At 32.3% G+C, this 16051-nt stretch overlaps 2 protein-coding genes across 8 annotated transcripts in view; both read right to left on the bottom strand.

Annotated features, from left to right (window-relative positions):
- Nucleotides 1-661: 661 nt before the first annotated feature.
- Nucleotides 662-6602, bottom strand: LOC105124191 (probable potassium transporter 13). 4 transcript variants are annotated; one of them, XM_011024094.1, is made up of 10 exons: nt 6332-6601; nt 5465-5696; nt 5117-5365; nt 4546-4596; nt 4017-4277; nt 3880-3932; nt 3566-3680; nt 2570-2824; nt 1444-2495; nt 662-1013 (listed from the first exon to the last, which is right to left on the bottom strand). In XM_011024094.1, the coding sequence occupies exons 1-9, from the start codon at nt 6371-6373 to the stop codon at nt 1456-1458; spliced, it is 2298 nt and encodes a 765-aa protein (XP_011022396.1). In that variant the 5' UTR covers nt 6374-6601; the 3' UTR covers nt 662-1013; nt 1444-1455. The 4 variants fall into 4 exon arrangements, with proteins under 4 accessions (XP_011022396.1, XP_011022397.1, XP_011022398.1 ...); XM_011024095.1 differs by having other exon boundaries at nt 1444-2477; XM_011024096.1 differs by lacking the exon at nt 4546-4596 and having other exon boundaries at nt 6332-6602.
- Nucleotides 6603-14234: 7632 nt separating this feature from the next.
- Nucleotides 14235-16051, bottom strand: part of LOC105124190 (polyadenylation factor subunit 2-like) — a 2420-nt gene continuing 603 nt past the window's right edge. Inside the window, exons 2-4 of one of the 4 annotated variants that reach the window (XM_011024090.1) lie at nt 15179-15525; nt 15013-15087; nt 14235-14872 (exon numbers count right to left, since the gene is read on the bottom strand). In XM_011024090.1, coding sequence (XP_011022392.1) covers nt 14489-14872; nt 15013-15087; nt 15179-15493 — 774 coding nt within the window. In that variant the 5' untranslated portion in view covers nt 15494-15525 and the 3' untranslated portion in view covers nt 14235-14488. The remainder of the gene's footprint in view (nt 14873-15012; nt 15088-15178; nt 15526-16051) is intronic. The other 3 variants (XM_011024089.1, XM_011024093.1, XM_011024092.1) reach the window with 3 other exon arrangements.

Here is a 16051-nt window from a genome sequence, read left to right as displayed (position 1 = left end):
AGTGTCTCTCTTCCCTCTCATCTAGTGCATAAACCTGCTTCGACTCTCCTCTCTCTCTCTAAACAGCCTTGAAGGGAATATTGGAAAATGGGTATGGTAGTGGTGATCTCTTTGCCTTTGATAATCTTCTGCTTACTTCTTGGTTTTGGATGCTACTACTTGGGGAGATACAAAGGAAGACAAGATGTCCGTACAAATGCTCAAGTTTTTGGGGTACCTATTCCACCACCTGGTACTGCTAGTAAACCACCTCCTCCAACTCATTCCAAGCCAGGAAACTTGGAGAATGTTTAGACTTTTTTCGCTTTCCCTTTATTGCTTTACTTTGCACTTTCTTGTATGGTGTGTAGAGAGTGATTTTTTTATGCGGTTGAGATGTGTGGTGTGGTTGTTGAGCATTATTTGTCCATGAATTTTGAGGTAATGAATTGAGCTGTAATATATGGGTTGGCGATTGTATATTGGTTGTCATATGAATGAAGCCGATAAAGATTTGTATTTTTACTTTTTGGTTGATTTATTTCTTCTGGAATGCAATTTGTTAGTCTCAGCTCATTTTGTTCCACAAAGTGCTTGGCATCTTTCCAAATGATGCCTCCATCAAGAGAAGAGAAAAAAGACAGCTTTCCTTTCCTGCTAGCGGGGGAGATTGAGAAGAAGGGGCCCCCATAGGGAAAACAAGACATCTTAAAATAACTAGGAAAAGGAAATTATGCTATTATACAAAAGAATTGACTACAAGAGTCAGTCCTGTGTGCTCTGAAACTTATCGCTAAATCTGAGGAATCTTCATGTAAGCTCCTATAACAGTGTAATTGAATCAGTCACTTCAGGTTCTTTGAGCCTCTATTTTCCTTTTTTCCCAAAAAAAAAAAGATTTTGGAGATGCCTAAAGCTTACTCTCAAACTCTATGTTTACACAGTAGTAATATCCAGGGTGTAATTCTGGACGTGAAGAATAAACCCTTCCGCAATCCTTTCCAGAAACCATGTCAAGATTACCCTTCTCAGAACCTTTCCTGCTAGCGGGGGAGATTGAGAAGAAGGGGCCCCCATAGGGACATCTTAAAATAACTAGGAAAAGAAAATTATGCTATTATACAAAAGAATTGACTACAAGAGTCAGTCCTGTGTGCTCTGAAACTTATCGCTAAATCTGAGGAATCTTCATGTAAGCTCCTATAACAGTGTAATTGAATCAGTCACTTCAGGTTCTTTGAGCCTCTATTTTCTTTTTTTCCAAAAAACATCTGAGGAATCTTCATGTAAGCTCCTATAACAGTGTAATTGAATCAGTCACTTCAGGTTCTTTGAGCCTCTATTTTCCTTTTTTCCCAAAAACAAAAAAAAGATTTTGGAGATGCCTAAAGCTTACTCTCAAACTCTATGTTTACACAGTAGTAATATCCAGGGTGTAATTCTGGACGTGAACCATGTCAAGATTATCAATCAATGTTAAACACGGTAAGCCATTCCTACTTCAATCAAAGATGTATGAGGAACCCCTAGTGCTGTTGATGGGCTCCGACAGTTCCGTCTCAAGAAACCATATACAATGTTAATGGCAAATTTCTTCACAAATGATGATGTTTCCCTTGCCAAGACACAAGTATTGCCCATCATATATGCCAGACCAGCTTCCCGGGCATCCTCCAGGTACTCCAATTCCTTACTATTGTCGACACCACAAAATCTTACTCTCCTGCATCTAGCCAACCCAGCCCCAGAACCATTCTCAACTCTCATGCTAACATCATCCCGTAGACAGTCTGATTCATGCTGATTTACAGGCATTTCACTTACTGAGTCTGATTCGTGCTGATTTACAGGCATTTCACTTACTGAGTCTCTAGCATCACCGTCATCACTCTCATGCTGCAAGAACACTCTCACAGTTTCAATCAGGTCAGTCTCGAAAGCGTAACTATCCTTCCTTGCATCCTTATAACCAAATCTGACAATGCACCGATAGAGACGGAACTCTGCAGGACCAATGCGGCTTACAATAAAACGCTGATTGGCAGAAACTCTTGGAGTTGTCAGGAATTGAAATGTTACAAATATGAGGACTTGGTGGAAGGCGGGAAAGTTGGTGACAAAATGTGAAAACATTGGCGGGATCCCTGAGAGCACATTTGTATAGATGAGGCCAACACCACGAACACGATTTATACCAACATTTGGGCCCAGACTAAGAAACATATCCAAAGATGTTCTGTTATGTGACTCGAATGATTGTTTCTGTAACGTCCCATAGTGCCAGATGTACATCACAGACAAAACTATCAGGGAGAAAACGAGAGGGATCCAGCCACCTTTGGCCACTTTGGCCAGGCAAGAAGACAAGTAGAGCAACTCTACGAATCCAAAAACAGTTACAAAAATAAATGCTGCCAGAATATTCCGCTTCCAGACCATAACAATGACAAGAAACATCAAGCAGGTGGTAACAAACATTACAATGATAACTGTAAGACCTGGTACAAAGAGATAAACTGATCAAATTGCTAACTTAATTGAGAGAGACAGAGATGGAGAGGGAGGGAGGACAGGAGGGAGAGGCAAGTACCATATGCATTGGCTATCATATCCGTGTCCCTAAAGCCAATCACAACAAGAAGGCAAAAAACCATCAACGTCCAGTTCACCTCCGGTATGTATATCTGCCCATGCATTTGATTCGATGTGTTTATTATCTTAACACGAGGGAAGCACTTCAGTGCCCAACACTGGCTGATAATCGAGAAAGTGGCAGATATGACTGCCTGACTTGCCACCACTGTTGCAAGAGTTGCAATGATAAATACTGGCCAAAACACAACCTCTGAATGGAAAAGGAATTAAAAAAATCCCATAAGAGTATGCTCCAAGACAATGCTGCAATAAAAAATTAGATATAGCTAAGCAGGAAAAACACTCTGCAGATAGCTAGCAAGGTGAGCCAAAATGAAAAATTAAACAGCACGATGCTTCCTCTTCCCAAAATAATGGTAAATTGTGCACAACAGAAAAGATTGGTAATGAGAACGTAAACATTGGCCAGCCCTATCAAGGGTCCCAACCTGAAAATTGTGCTTTAAAGAAAAATTAACAACTTACAGATAAAGTTTAATATTTTGTGTAAGATAGAGCTGATCCTCGTGAGAAATAAATTACACTTGGAGCAAAATTTTGTACACAGAATCCAAAAAATTCTAGCAAAATCAGAAAATAAAATGCATGTTGAATATCATATTAAGAAGAAACAGAAGGTCTCTGCCATTCAGGAGCAAAAAATTGGAAGTTCAGAACTTGACATTTCATTTTAGCAGCAGACAAAAGAAAACACAAGCCTTTCATGACATGACCATACAATCTCATTTGACATCAAGAAAGACACAGAACAACCTCACAATTATATGAAATCAAATCTGACACCCTCTAGACTCAAAATAATTCAAATTTAGTTATTTCCATTGTCTATGTTCCAAGATTAATATTCTAGGATCTAGTACATGTAGAATTGCTGATATAATTACAAACAAATAAATAGGATTTGGGAGAAGAAATTAAAAAAAGATCTTACCAGGGATTGCTCTGTAGAAGCTTCTCTGAAGGTCCTCTTTGTGCTTAGAGAGATAAGCAGCTTCACCCATATAAGCCAGAATCAAGCTAGGATATATAATTGCGGTGAATGCAATCTGCTCTTGTAAGTAAAATAAAAATAAAAAGTCAATAGGGAAATAAATTGATGATGTGAAAAATCTATGTACATGACCTGGAAAAGTTTAATTTAGATCATTAAACAAACAAAATGACCACAAAACAACTGCCTAGCGTACAGGCACAAACATAGTCATGAAATTTGGCCACACTCATAAAACTAGAGTGGAAACTTACCCTGATTGAAAGCTGAGAGAAATGACCAAGGTCAGCAAACATAGCCTCCGCACCTTATTAAGAAGTTCATTTTTTCAGCCATTCTCACAAGAATAATCTTTGGCAGAAAAGGGGAAAATGAAGGGGAACCAACAAACCTGTAATGCAAAGGACAATGCCCCCAAGAGAAGTCCACCCATCCTTTCCTGTCAATTTGAACAGCTTGTACACGTAATATGGTGACAGAGCACTCACAACACGAGGATTCCACTGAATTATGTTATAAATACCAACCCCGCTAATGGATATTAGCCACAATAAGATGATAGGAGCAAAAAGGAAGCCAACCCTATGTGTCCCAATATGCTGAAGTGCAAAGAGGCCCACCAAAATCAGACAGGTTATCAAAGCAGCATAACCTGCACAGAAAATTGTAGAAGCATAAATCACTAAAAGATACTACAAATGCTACGTATCTTGCTCACTCATTCCAAAGGCAATTATATTCAACTTTTCTTCTGAGCCTTCTAGTTAATGTTATAACAATCATATGAGAATTTAAATCCTGGGAACAAAGTATGTAGGCATATATTATGCAAAGCAAGTCTGTTACACCATTATCATGAGAAACAAGTTCTACTTCTGTTTTGTCAGAAAGGACAAACAAGAAATGATACATTTACTTACTGTCATGCAGACCTCCAGCCTTAGTTTTGATGCCATATACAGCCGAAAGGACTGGGGAAAAAAAAATTACTCAATGGTTACAGCTCATTGATAATTCAAGAAGTAGATGGCATTTTTAAAAAATATTTGTATGGCAAGATAGTAGCAGAACCATAAAATCATCTTTCATTAATCACTAAGAGAATACAAAAGTGACAAGCCCTTCTTGAATTAATTGACAAAGACCAAAACGTTGAGCACTATATTCTATTAGGGACAACTGGTCTGTGTATGAGGTGTCTTTTACAACACAATCAGCGATCCCTTGAATGAGTAATTTAGATGCAAATATTACCAATCCTTGATCTACCAGAGGTAGACCTTTTAGATGGCCATAACAATTGGCCATTGCTTGAATGCAATTTAGGTCAAAAGAATATGAATCCTTAATCTACCTTTTGAATGGCCACCATTCCAGTGGTCTTGTTTGATTAGCGACAACCCAAAACTGTGTACCAACAATGGCCATACTTCTACATCTTTGCAAACTGAAGTCAATCTATGTTACTAGGAAACCAGAAAAGAAACATACCTGACATTGATGGGGTCAAGATACCATCAGCTATAACCATGCTAGTCCCTAAAATCACAAAAAGCAGCAGTACAACACGAGAACTATGATGCTTATCAAAGAACTCCTTCAGAAGAGAGCTAGCCCTAGTCTCTTTGATCAATAGACAAGAGTCTTGAGAAGATATATCATAGTCTGTCGAATGGGAAGGACGCAAAAGTCCTAACTTTGCACGGCGACAAAGCAATGAATACAAGGCAAATGTCCCTCCTGTAACATTGAGGCTCCTTCAACAATCCACATAAAAAGTACGGAAACATCTTTAAATTAGAAAGGCAAACAAACACAAAGGCAGGTCTTTGAAAGCACCTTCGCCATTATCATCAGCCCCTAATACAAATACAATGTACTTGCAGAGAGGGATTAAAGTCAAAGTCCAGAAAACCAAAGAAAGTACCCCGAGAATTTCATCGTCGTCCTCGTGAAGTCTCAATCTCCCCGAAAAGGTACTTGCGTAGACATAAATTGGTGATGTGCTAAGGTCACCATATACCACACCAAAACTCTGGTACGCTAGAATCAAGGTACTTTTATAAAGTTTCTGCAAATAGATTAACAAACACCAAAAAATCACACCTTTTTCCTCTATTCGATACCATCACTACTATTTTTCAAATAATTCGTGAATGAAACAATAATTAACATGTGCAAGATTAATAAACCTTAATTTGTTTAAAGAAAGCATTCACCAATGATAGAAACGGAAAATTTGAACAGAATTACCTCAAGCAACTAAAAGGGTGTCAAGAAAATCGCAGCAAGTTTCTAAATTTACTCACTGGACTAAACGTGAATGAAACAGTATAAAAATAACCAACGAAAAGAGAAGGGGCGGATTTTAACAAGATAGACTAATCGAACAAAAGGGTGTCAAAAAAATCAAGAAGAGCTTCTAAATTTGCATTGACCAGGAAAATTTTCCTTCGTTCTGCAGCATTTTCTTGGGAACCAAACAGATGCCCCATACAAAGTACCAATCAGTCTAATGGGTGTCAAAAAACCAAAGAAAAGTTTCCAAATTTACTCTGACCATGAAATTTTCCTTCATTCTGCTACATTTTCTTGGCAACTAAACAGCAAATACACAACAAACTTAAACCCAACATTGCGATACCAAAAAGAAAAAAGAAACACCCAAAAAAAGCATACGTTGCAGTGAAAAAAACATTAATTTACCAATCTAGACTGCCGGTTAGTGGAACCGGATTCAAGTTCCATTTATTTTCTGTGTTTCAGTAATAAAATAACTGAAACCCCAAAAAAACTTCAAGAATCCTAAGCTGAAATGGTTTTTCTTTAGAGTCCATAAAGAGAAAGAGGAAGATAATTTAAAGATGGTTTTATTGTTTTCCCCTCTTCGGGTTACAATAAAGTTGCTATTAAATAGTGCTAGGAGTAGAGAAGTGTGTGGTTTCTAGAGAGAACAGAGAGTCAAAAATGGATACTTCCTGGAGGGAGAAGGGAGTCCAAAATGGATCCTTCAAAGATACTCATCCCGTTTACTTGAAAGTACAGTGTAAATGGTTTTTTAAAATATATTTTTTATTTAAAAAATATTAAAATAATGTTTTTATTTTTAATATTATTATATTAAAAAATTAAAAATTGAAAACAAAATCAAAGACTTTCAAAAAAGCAGACACTGCAACTCTGAACAGTGAAAAAAAAAAAGTGCAAAGAACTTGGCAAGGAAGGACGGTGGAATTTTCTTAAATGGCGCAAGATGTCTATTTTTGGTTGAGAGAATTGTCTTCTCCTTTCATTTTTTGTTAGTTGATTTTCATTTTAGGTTGTTTCTTGTTGAGAGTGAAACAATTCAAATAACGACTCCCATGCTAAAATAAATAAAAACATTACACTCGCACAAACAGTGAAGTGACAGAATCGCTCTTCAAATAGTTTATTTAGGAGTTGTTTGGTGATTTAAAAAAATTAATGATTAAAGACACAAGCATTAGTGCGTGACAGCTTTCATAATCTTCGGACGGCGTGTGTGCTCAATTACCAAAATTTACCATCCAAAATGACATTTAGAACGGCATGTCATTCCTTTCGTACTGGTGGGTTACGTGCACGCGGTGAAGCAGCAATTAGGCTTTGATGACTTTTTCTTTTTTTCTCTTTATTTTCTTTCCCTTGACTTACAAATTAGTGTCAATCCTTCTAGAAATCAAATATGTTCTCCTATTTTTATTAGTTTTTATTATTATTTTATTATTATTATTTATTTTTTAATACTTTTAAAGTTTTTTTTTTTTGCAAATTCATCTGTAAATATTTTATTTTATTTTTAATAATTTTTTAATACTTTTAAAGTTTTTTTTTTTTGCAAATTCATCTGTAAATATTTTATTTTATTTTTAATTTTTAAATTATTTTTTATTTTTTATTATTTTATTGATATTTTTAATTTCATCCCTCGTCATTTTATTTTTTTATCTAATTTTGATTTTTATATTTTTAATTAATTTTTTTTATTGATTTTTTCTAATTTTATTCATTAACATATTATTTCATTTAACCTTTTTTTCCTACTTTGGTTCTATTTTTTATTTTTATTGTTTTATCATTCTTTTAATTTATTTAATTTTTCAATTTAGATCTTGATTATTTTTTTCATTTAGTTTTTTTACTAGTTTCGTCCTTGTTATTTTGATTTTTATTTAATTTATTTTTAATTTTTTTATAATTAAAATTTTTACGTTGTGGTTTTTTACATGTTTGCCTTTCTGTAGGATAATTATGGTCTCATAATCCGAACTTGGTTTAAGTTCTATCTTTTTTTTATGTCATTTGTTAAAAATTAATTTTTATTTTCAAGTTTATCTTTTCATACTTGATTGTTGGGTCTTGAGCTTTATTATTGGTCTTGAACTTTATTATTTGTTCTGTTTTTTTCTTGAAGGTTGTCTTAATCTTATATCTCAGGTAGTGGATTAATCAAGTTAACTCGGATTTTTTTTTTAGTTTGTTTATTTAACTTTTTTTTTTTTGCTAGGTTTATGTTTTTTAAATCTAATTTTTTTTGTATTTTAATTATATATCACAGGTAACATGTCAGGCAAATTAATTTGAGCTGGCTTGAGTTTTTTTCTTTGACAATATTTTTAATTTTTTTTTGTTTTATCATTTGAAACTTTATAATATTTTTTTCAATTTTTTTTATACATATTATTTCAATCTTGTTCTGTTTTTTTCTTGAAGGTTGTCTTGATCTTATATCCCTATCCCAGGTAGTGGATTAATAAAGTTAACTTGGATTTTTTTCCTAGTGTTTTTATTTAACTTTCTTTTTTTTTTGCTAAGTTTATGTTTTTTAAATCTAATTTTTTTTATTTCAATTATATATCGCAGGTAACATGTCAGGCAAATTAATTTGAGCTGGCTTGAGTTTTTTTCTTCGACAATATTTTTTTTTTTTTTTGTTTTATCATTTGAAGCTTTATAATATTTTTTTTAATTTTTTTTATACATATTATCTCAATTTCATATCTTGATCACATATTAATTAAATTAATTTAAATTAATTTAAATTATTATTATTTGAATTTTTTTTATACTAGAAAAAATTTAACACATAGATCATATATCTAGTTTGGAATATCTATGAAAGAAACGTTTCAAAAACTTTCATAGGCGCTTGCAAACAATAAGATTTGGATACGTTTGTAATTAACATAATTTATTTTGTTTGATATAACACGACCGTATAGGTCTTTAAAATCTTGCTTAAAAGATGGAGGTTGATCCAAGATTATTGCATTCCAACTAAAATAAAATAAAACTTAAACTTTCATATAATCGTATAAATTCAACCTTCTTGAGTCTTACTCATGGCCTATTTGTGGTTATTTTGATGCAATATTTTTTTTTTTCACGCACAGGAAGATAGTTCTCACACGAGTCAGAACCTTGAGATTTTGGATTCATGATGTCTCATGTCCTTGCACTCTTCCTTTCATATTTAAAGAGAACTTCTACCAATCTTTGCCCCCGTTGTAAATTTTGAAGAAAAAAAAGTTTAATTTTTTTTATGTTTGTTGATATAAATTTTTTTTTTAATATATTTATATAAAAAACAATTTAAAAATAAATATTATCACACTCCAAAATACCAAAATCATAATATCATTCTTGTATATTTTATTTTTGTCATCGTTAGATTTTTCTATTGATTATTGTCATTAACGTTGTTAAATAATGCCACATGTCGGCTCGCACATCATGAATATTCATCAATGTACATTTTGGTATTTATAATTTAAATTTCGATAAAGATTTTTATTCCCTGTAATGTCATATAAATATTATGAGAGTATTTTTCCTTTTTTTATTTTTAAATCATTTTCGTATATCTTCTCTTGCTTTTTTAATCTAATATCTTTGAAAATAATTTTTTAAAAAAAACCATGACAATAGATATATGATATTATAAGAAATAAAATTTTAACTTTTTAAACATATATACCTTCTTAAATCTCCTCGGCTCGTATCTTGTCCTATAACCCATTTAAATCATTTGACTAGTCTTGACCAAGTTTAAGATTTGACATGCAGGGACTTAATAGAAAAAATGTATCATCAAGGGACTGAATTGCATTATAAAATACGAGGATAAAAATAAAATTAATTAAGAGCTTATTTACAAGAAAATATATAAAATACAAGAATCAGAGTAAAATTTCAAGGACTAAACACTAAAAGAAAAGAGTAGGACATCATTAAGAAATTGACACGCGATGTAAGTTCTGCAGAGCTGCCCTCTGGTCCTTCTTCAATGGCAGCACAGACTTTTTTTTTTTTTTTAATTATGAAGGTCAGATTATTCAGTTTTCTTTGAAAATGCTGGTTCAAGTTTTTCATGTGCACGCTTCTCTTAACATAGAAAGCCATCGAAGATATCTGTCCCCTTTGAAAATATGATGGTAATTAGTTTTTAAATATATATTTAAAAAATACATTAAAATAATATTGTTTCATGTTTTAAATTGTTTTTTTATACAGTATATGAAAATAATCTAAAAACATTAAAATATTATTAATTTAAAATAAAAAAAATTAAAATTAATTTAGGACGGGGGCAACAATTAGGATGGCCCACAGTGCATCTCTAACAAGTGCTTAGATTCACTGCTTGGATACAGATTGCTGCTCTTCAGCTTCTTGATGAACATCTGGATCATATCCGATGCCGTGTGGATTGTAACACAGGGGAGTTGGTTTGTGAATTAAAATATCTTAAATAATCCCCCCTTAATCACCAGATTGTTAAAAAAACAAAGTTTTGACGTGAATAACCTGGTTTTAACAAATCAAATAGATATAATCTTCTGCAAAAAGTTGGGCTCAAGGAGAATGCTGATCATGAGTACACAAAAAAAAAGAGAGAGAAACAACGTGAATGGTGCCCAGATGTCGTTGGTATCCGCAGAGAAAGCAGTTTTTGTCCCTGCTCCTTCTCCTCGGCCCTCTTGTGTTTCTTATAATTAACCCCTACCCTCAAAACAGAGAATAAAGATTTTTCAATGATAAGTGTTGGGTTTTAAAATGATTTAAAAATATAAATTAAAATTTATTTTAAATTTTTAAAAACATGATTCTAAACATGTCTAAATTGCTTTCCTAAATATAAAATTGGGTTAACGCTACTTACATAAACTACTACGGTCTTCCAATATTTACATTCACTAACATTTTTGAAATTTTTTAATATAATTTGATATATTATATTGTGTATACTGGTCAACACATAATTTAAGTTTAAACAAAAAAATGATAATCCATCTTTATATATAAGGTATTATTAGATAGAGATAGTGTGGAAAGAAACATGTTTAGTTAAAAAATAAAAATATAAAATAAATTATAATTTTAAAATAAATTTTTATGCTTTCAAAACATAAAACACATGGATGACATATATCCTGGTATACACAAACAATTTAAATAATTGATCAATTCAGTTTATTGATGCTAGTTAGGATTAAGAAAATTACCCTAAATCTATAAACCTGAAACTAAAAAACAATAACCAGTAAAACATTGTTTTCTTCATTCTCGTCAAAGAATATTAGAGCAGGGTGGAAGATGAGATTCTTGTAACAATAGAAGGAGTTCAACTCACTGAAGCAGGAAAAAAAATGATTAAGAAAATATAAGATCTATGATAATCAAGTACAATCACACGGTGTGTTTTATTAAAGATCGAATCAGATGAATTGGATGTTATGAGTTACAAAATAATCTTCTAGTACATGAGCAATATATGAAAACTCATGGTGTGAAAGAGCATACATTGAAGGTTATTTTTAAAGAGTCTTTGCGAGAAAAAGAACAAGGTCATCGTGGAATTAGAGGAGGAGGAGAAGGCAAATATAGCCTTAACAAATCCACAATTAAATGTTAAAACTATTATAAACTTAAACATTTCTAGTATGAATGTTTGGAAAAAAGACGGATAGAAGAGAAAGCTACATGGAAGGTAATGAAGAAACGTTATTGATGGTATACATGAATGGTAAATAAGCTTATAAAAAATAATTGTGGGTTCTTAATTCTGTGTATGGCATAAAAAATAATTGTGGGTTCTTAATTCTGGGTACAGTAATTACATGTATGGAAAGAGGGAGTTTGTCTTGGATTTGAAAAAAATCTTAAAAAGAAAGTAAAATTAGGAGATAATTCAAGCATGATTGTGATGGGTAAATGTAATGTGTGAATACTGGTAAATGGTTTTGTACAAATTATTGCTGAAGTATTCTTTATTACAGGATTAAATAATAGTTTAATAAATTTTAGTCAGTTATCTAAGAAAGGACTTAAAATCTAAGAAACAAGTAAAATTATCATTATGAAAAATGTGAATTATAAAGGTTATAATATTCTTACATCAAATGTTGCTCAAAATAATTAAAAGACAAAACTTGTTTTAACTCTTTTATGGAAGATTCAACTTAACTTTAACATTGCAAATATGTTCATCTAAGCTTTAATGGTCTATGTTACTACCTAATTTTTAACCCATGTTTTTGATAAATTTTTTTAAAAAATAAAAAATAGCAAAAAAACAACAAAAATAAAGCAAATGAATGAAAAATCGCTAGCTAAAACTACGCGGGGGACATGCGACAATCTAAAAATTATTAAAAAAAAAGAAGAAAATCTCATCAAATGTATATAAAGATTGTATGGTAAAGACACAACAAAGAGATTTATTTCCTAGAAATAACATATAGAGAGTTTCTTAAATTCTTAAACTAGTGCATACTATGATGTATGGACCAATCAATCCCATGTTCAATAGGAACAAAAGGTATATGATTAGTTTTATTGATAGCTATAATCGTAAGTTTCAGGTTTAAATTCTGAATGAAAATTTAGAAACATATACTATTTTTGAGAAAAATAAGAATTATATTGATAAAAAGATAGTTTATAGTATAAAAAGTCTTTATATTGATCATGAGGGTGAGTTTACATAACTTGAATTCACTAATTTTTGTAGTAAGAATGGAATTCTAAGATAATTAATTATTGTCTATACCGTTCAATAAACATGTTGTGAAAATAAAGAATCGAACTATTATGAATATAGTTCAAAATATGCTATCAAGGGTTGTGAAAATAAAGAATCGAACTATTATGCTATCAAGAAAGAAGATTCCTAACCTAAAGTTTTGATTTAGACATTTCATGTTCTCAATAAAATCCCAACTCTTTTAATAAAGAATAAAACTTCAAAAAAACAACTTAGAGTGAATTCAAATCATCACAGGAACATTTTAAGGTGTTTGAGCATGTTTCTCATGTTTATATTCCTAATTATAAATGGATATAGGTCAATAAAAAGAATATAAAAAGTATTTTACTTAGAGTCAATAAGGAGTTAAAGGCATATAAGCTATACAATTCTATTTTTTAGAAGATTTAACAAGTAAAAATGTAATGTTTGAACAAGACATCAGCTGGAATTGGAACAAAAACAATAAAAAAGTTTTTTTGGCTTACATAAATTGGTGCGACAAGTAACTAGATATAGTTGTTAGAAATAAAGATGAAGTTAAAACTTATGGATATATTAGTAGGAGAAAAAATGACATTGCTAGTTTAAATGGGTTAAATGAAGACAATTCATTTATCTCAAGTGAAAATTCATTGCTTGAATCTTATGAATAAAGTCAAGAAGATAACTTGATTGAATGAGAGATTATATAAATGAAAAGGGTATATCTAAGAAAGAAGAAATGGCATATCTAGCCATCTTTGCACCTAATGGTTTAATTTTATTAGAAGATGTAGTAAAAGATGCAAAGTGAAGGATAATGATGGATGTGGATATTGAAACTATAACAAAAAATAATATCAATATTAGGGTAAAAAATCTTGGTGTGAAATAGATGTATAAGACAAAACTTAATAAAAAGCGGAGAAATACAAAGCTTATTTAGTTGCAAAAAATTATACCAAAAAACATGACATGACTATACTAAAGTTTTTGTACTTGTAACATGCTTGGATGAAATATGATTGGTGATGTTTGTTACGGCTTAAAAATAATGAATTATTCTTCAGCTAAATATAAAATTGATATTTCTTTATAAAGAATTTAGTTAAAAAAAAATTTCATTGAGCAACTTCCCACTAGTGAAAAGAAAGATCATGAACAACAAAATCTACATATTAAAGAAGGGAATAAGCTTTACAAGCTTGATATAGTCTAGTAACGTCATATTTTATCAAGTTTTCAAGAGGTACGAGCATGTTTTGTGCATCTAATAGAAAAGAAAGGTAAAATTTTAATTGTTTTTTTCCTATGTTAATGACTTGATTTTTATGATAAATGATGAGAATATGTTTATTGAATTTAAATTTTTTTATCATATATAAGTTTGCTATGAGATTCTTGAAAAATAAGATATTTTCTTGGTATGCAAGTAATACCAAAGAGTACTTTTATTTGTCAAATGAGGTATTTGCGAGAATCAATCCAGAATTGAGAAAAAATCAATTCTTTAATACTCTGACAGATAAAAATATAGGCACCTCCTAGAATTGAGAAAAATCATACCGAGTCTTTAAATTGAGCATTCGAATTTTGCAAATCGCAGAGACTTTACAAAGTCAATATTCCAGAATCAAATAAATTTGATGTCAATAACAGAGTTCATGATGCGGTTAACAGAATGATTTCGGGCCCTCCTGAGATAAATTAAGTGAAAGCCTCAGTTAAAACTGATTAGGACTATGACATTACGATAAAAAAAAAAATTAAGATATTTAACAGTCTTTTAAATTAAGTTAAATCAAATTCCACGCTTACAAAAAAAGGAATTTTTAAAGAAATGCAGGAAGAAAGATCCTGAAGATGGATTTCGCTATACATTTCATCCTGCAAGTAGGACACTTCTTCTGAACAGCTAGTGCTTTTTCAATGCAACTCTTGCAGAAAACATGACCACATTTTGTCGATGTTGCTTCTTTCATCTCATCCATACAAATTGGGCAACAAAACACGGGTGCTGGTGGTGGAGGCCCAGTTTGGGACAATCCTGAAAAATGGGGCGGTGGTACCGTTAGGGACAATTTAGAAAGTTGGGGTGGTGGCAGTGTCTGGGACGATCCAGGGAACTGGGGTGGTGGCACAGCCTGGGACGATCCAGGGAACTGGGATGGTGGCACAGCCTGGGATGATCCGGGGAGTTGGGACACACTCCCAGCCTGCCAAAGCAAATGACGTTGGTAAGAATTTAAGTTTTCTTATGATTACTAGACGTTTGATAGCATAAAGGACTAGACACAGAGGTGAAGGATTAGCTAAACTAAAGGAACACGAAACAGAAGATATATCAGTGAATTACAGCATGAACCTGATTGGCAATATTTATATTTTCCCTTACTTCTGCATCAGGATTTCTCCTAGCCTTCTTCCTGGCCTGGTAAAAGGAGGATCATTTTAATTATAGAGAATCAGATACTTGAAGAAGACAAGCCAAACAACCATAAACATTGTGTCAAGTGACATACTTGATCAAATGTGTTGGGGGAGATTATAGCAATATCATCATCAATGACCTCAACATCTCGTGCAGTTTGATGTTGCTGTGTCAATCCATGTGCTTCACCTAGAAAAACCTGTGGTTGGGCAGGAAACCACAGGCCACAGGGAGGTATATTGTTCTCAACAGGAACTGGAAAGTTGAGATCAAAGTGCTGATAGTAAATTCTCTCGGCTTCCCACAAATTTTCAACCAGATGATCCACACTCCCCAGTAAAGCCATAGTGTTTTCTGCTTTCTCCATAAAAACCATGTTGCTGTCAAAATTCTCCAGTAAATCCATGGTGTGGAGCAAAGGGACCTAAAATTCCTGGTCTTACAAACAAGAAGGGCATACTGAGAAAAAGAGAACATTCTGAATCTTATAATACTCAATGACTAGAGTCCAGTCTATATCTCAATCCCACAGCGTAGAATCTACATCTTAAATAATCAAGCCAAATAGGTAAAAACTAGAAATTTCATAACAAGTTCAATATCTCGTTTCATAATCTTTGGATGATTGATAAAGCAATGTCAGTAAACTAAATATTGCATTCCTTGTGATGATGGCTTTTGTCTGATTGCCGGAAAAAAATAGAGGTTTTTTCTTTTTCATTCGATAGGTTCCCTACTTAATATGCAATTAAATCTAGAGCGAGGCAAGACTAATGAGAAGCATATGAATTAGTGTTGCTGCTTCTTATCGCAAGCCTTTATCCAAAAACAACTGCAAGCACTGAAGTCTCAAATTCATTCTCAAGCAGCATGTAAAATAAAGACAAGTTTTGAGTAAAGGAACCGGAGAAACTAATTTCTACTGTTTCCATCAACTCACAAGCTCCCCCCCCCCCCACACCCA

The sequence above is a fragment of the Populus euphratica genome, unplaced genomic scaffold, assembly GCF_000495115.2.
Source record: "Populus euphratica unplaced genomic scaffold, PopEup_1.0 scaffold4.1, whole genome shotgun sequence".
Lineage (NCBI taxonomy): Eukaryota > Viridiplantae > Streptophyta > Magnoliopsida > Malpighiales > Salicaceae > Populus > Populus euphratica.
Note: the sequence above shows the minus strand (reverse complement) of the source record. Positions and strands in the feature narration are given on the sequence as shown.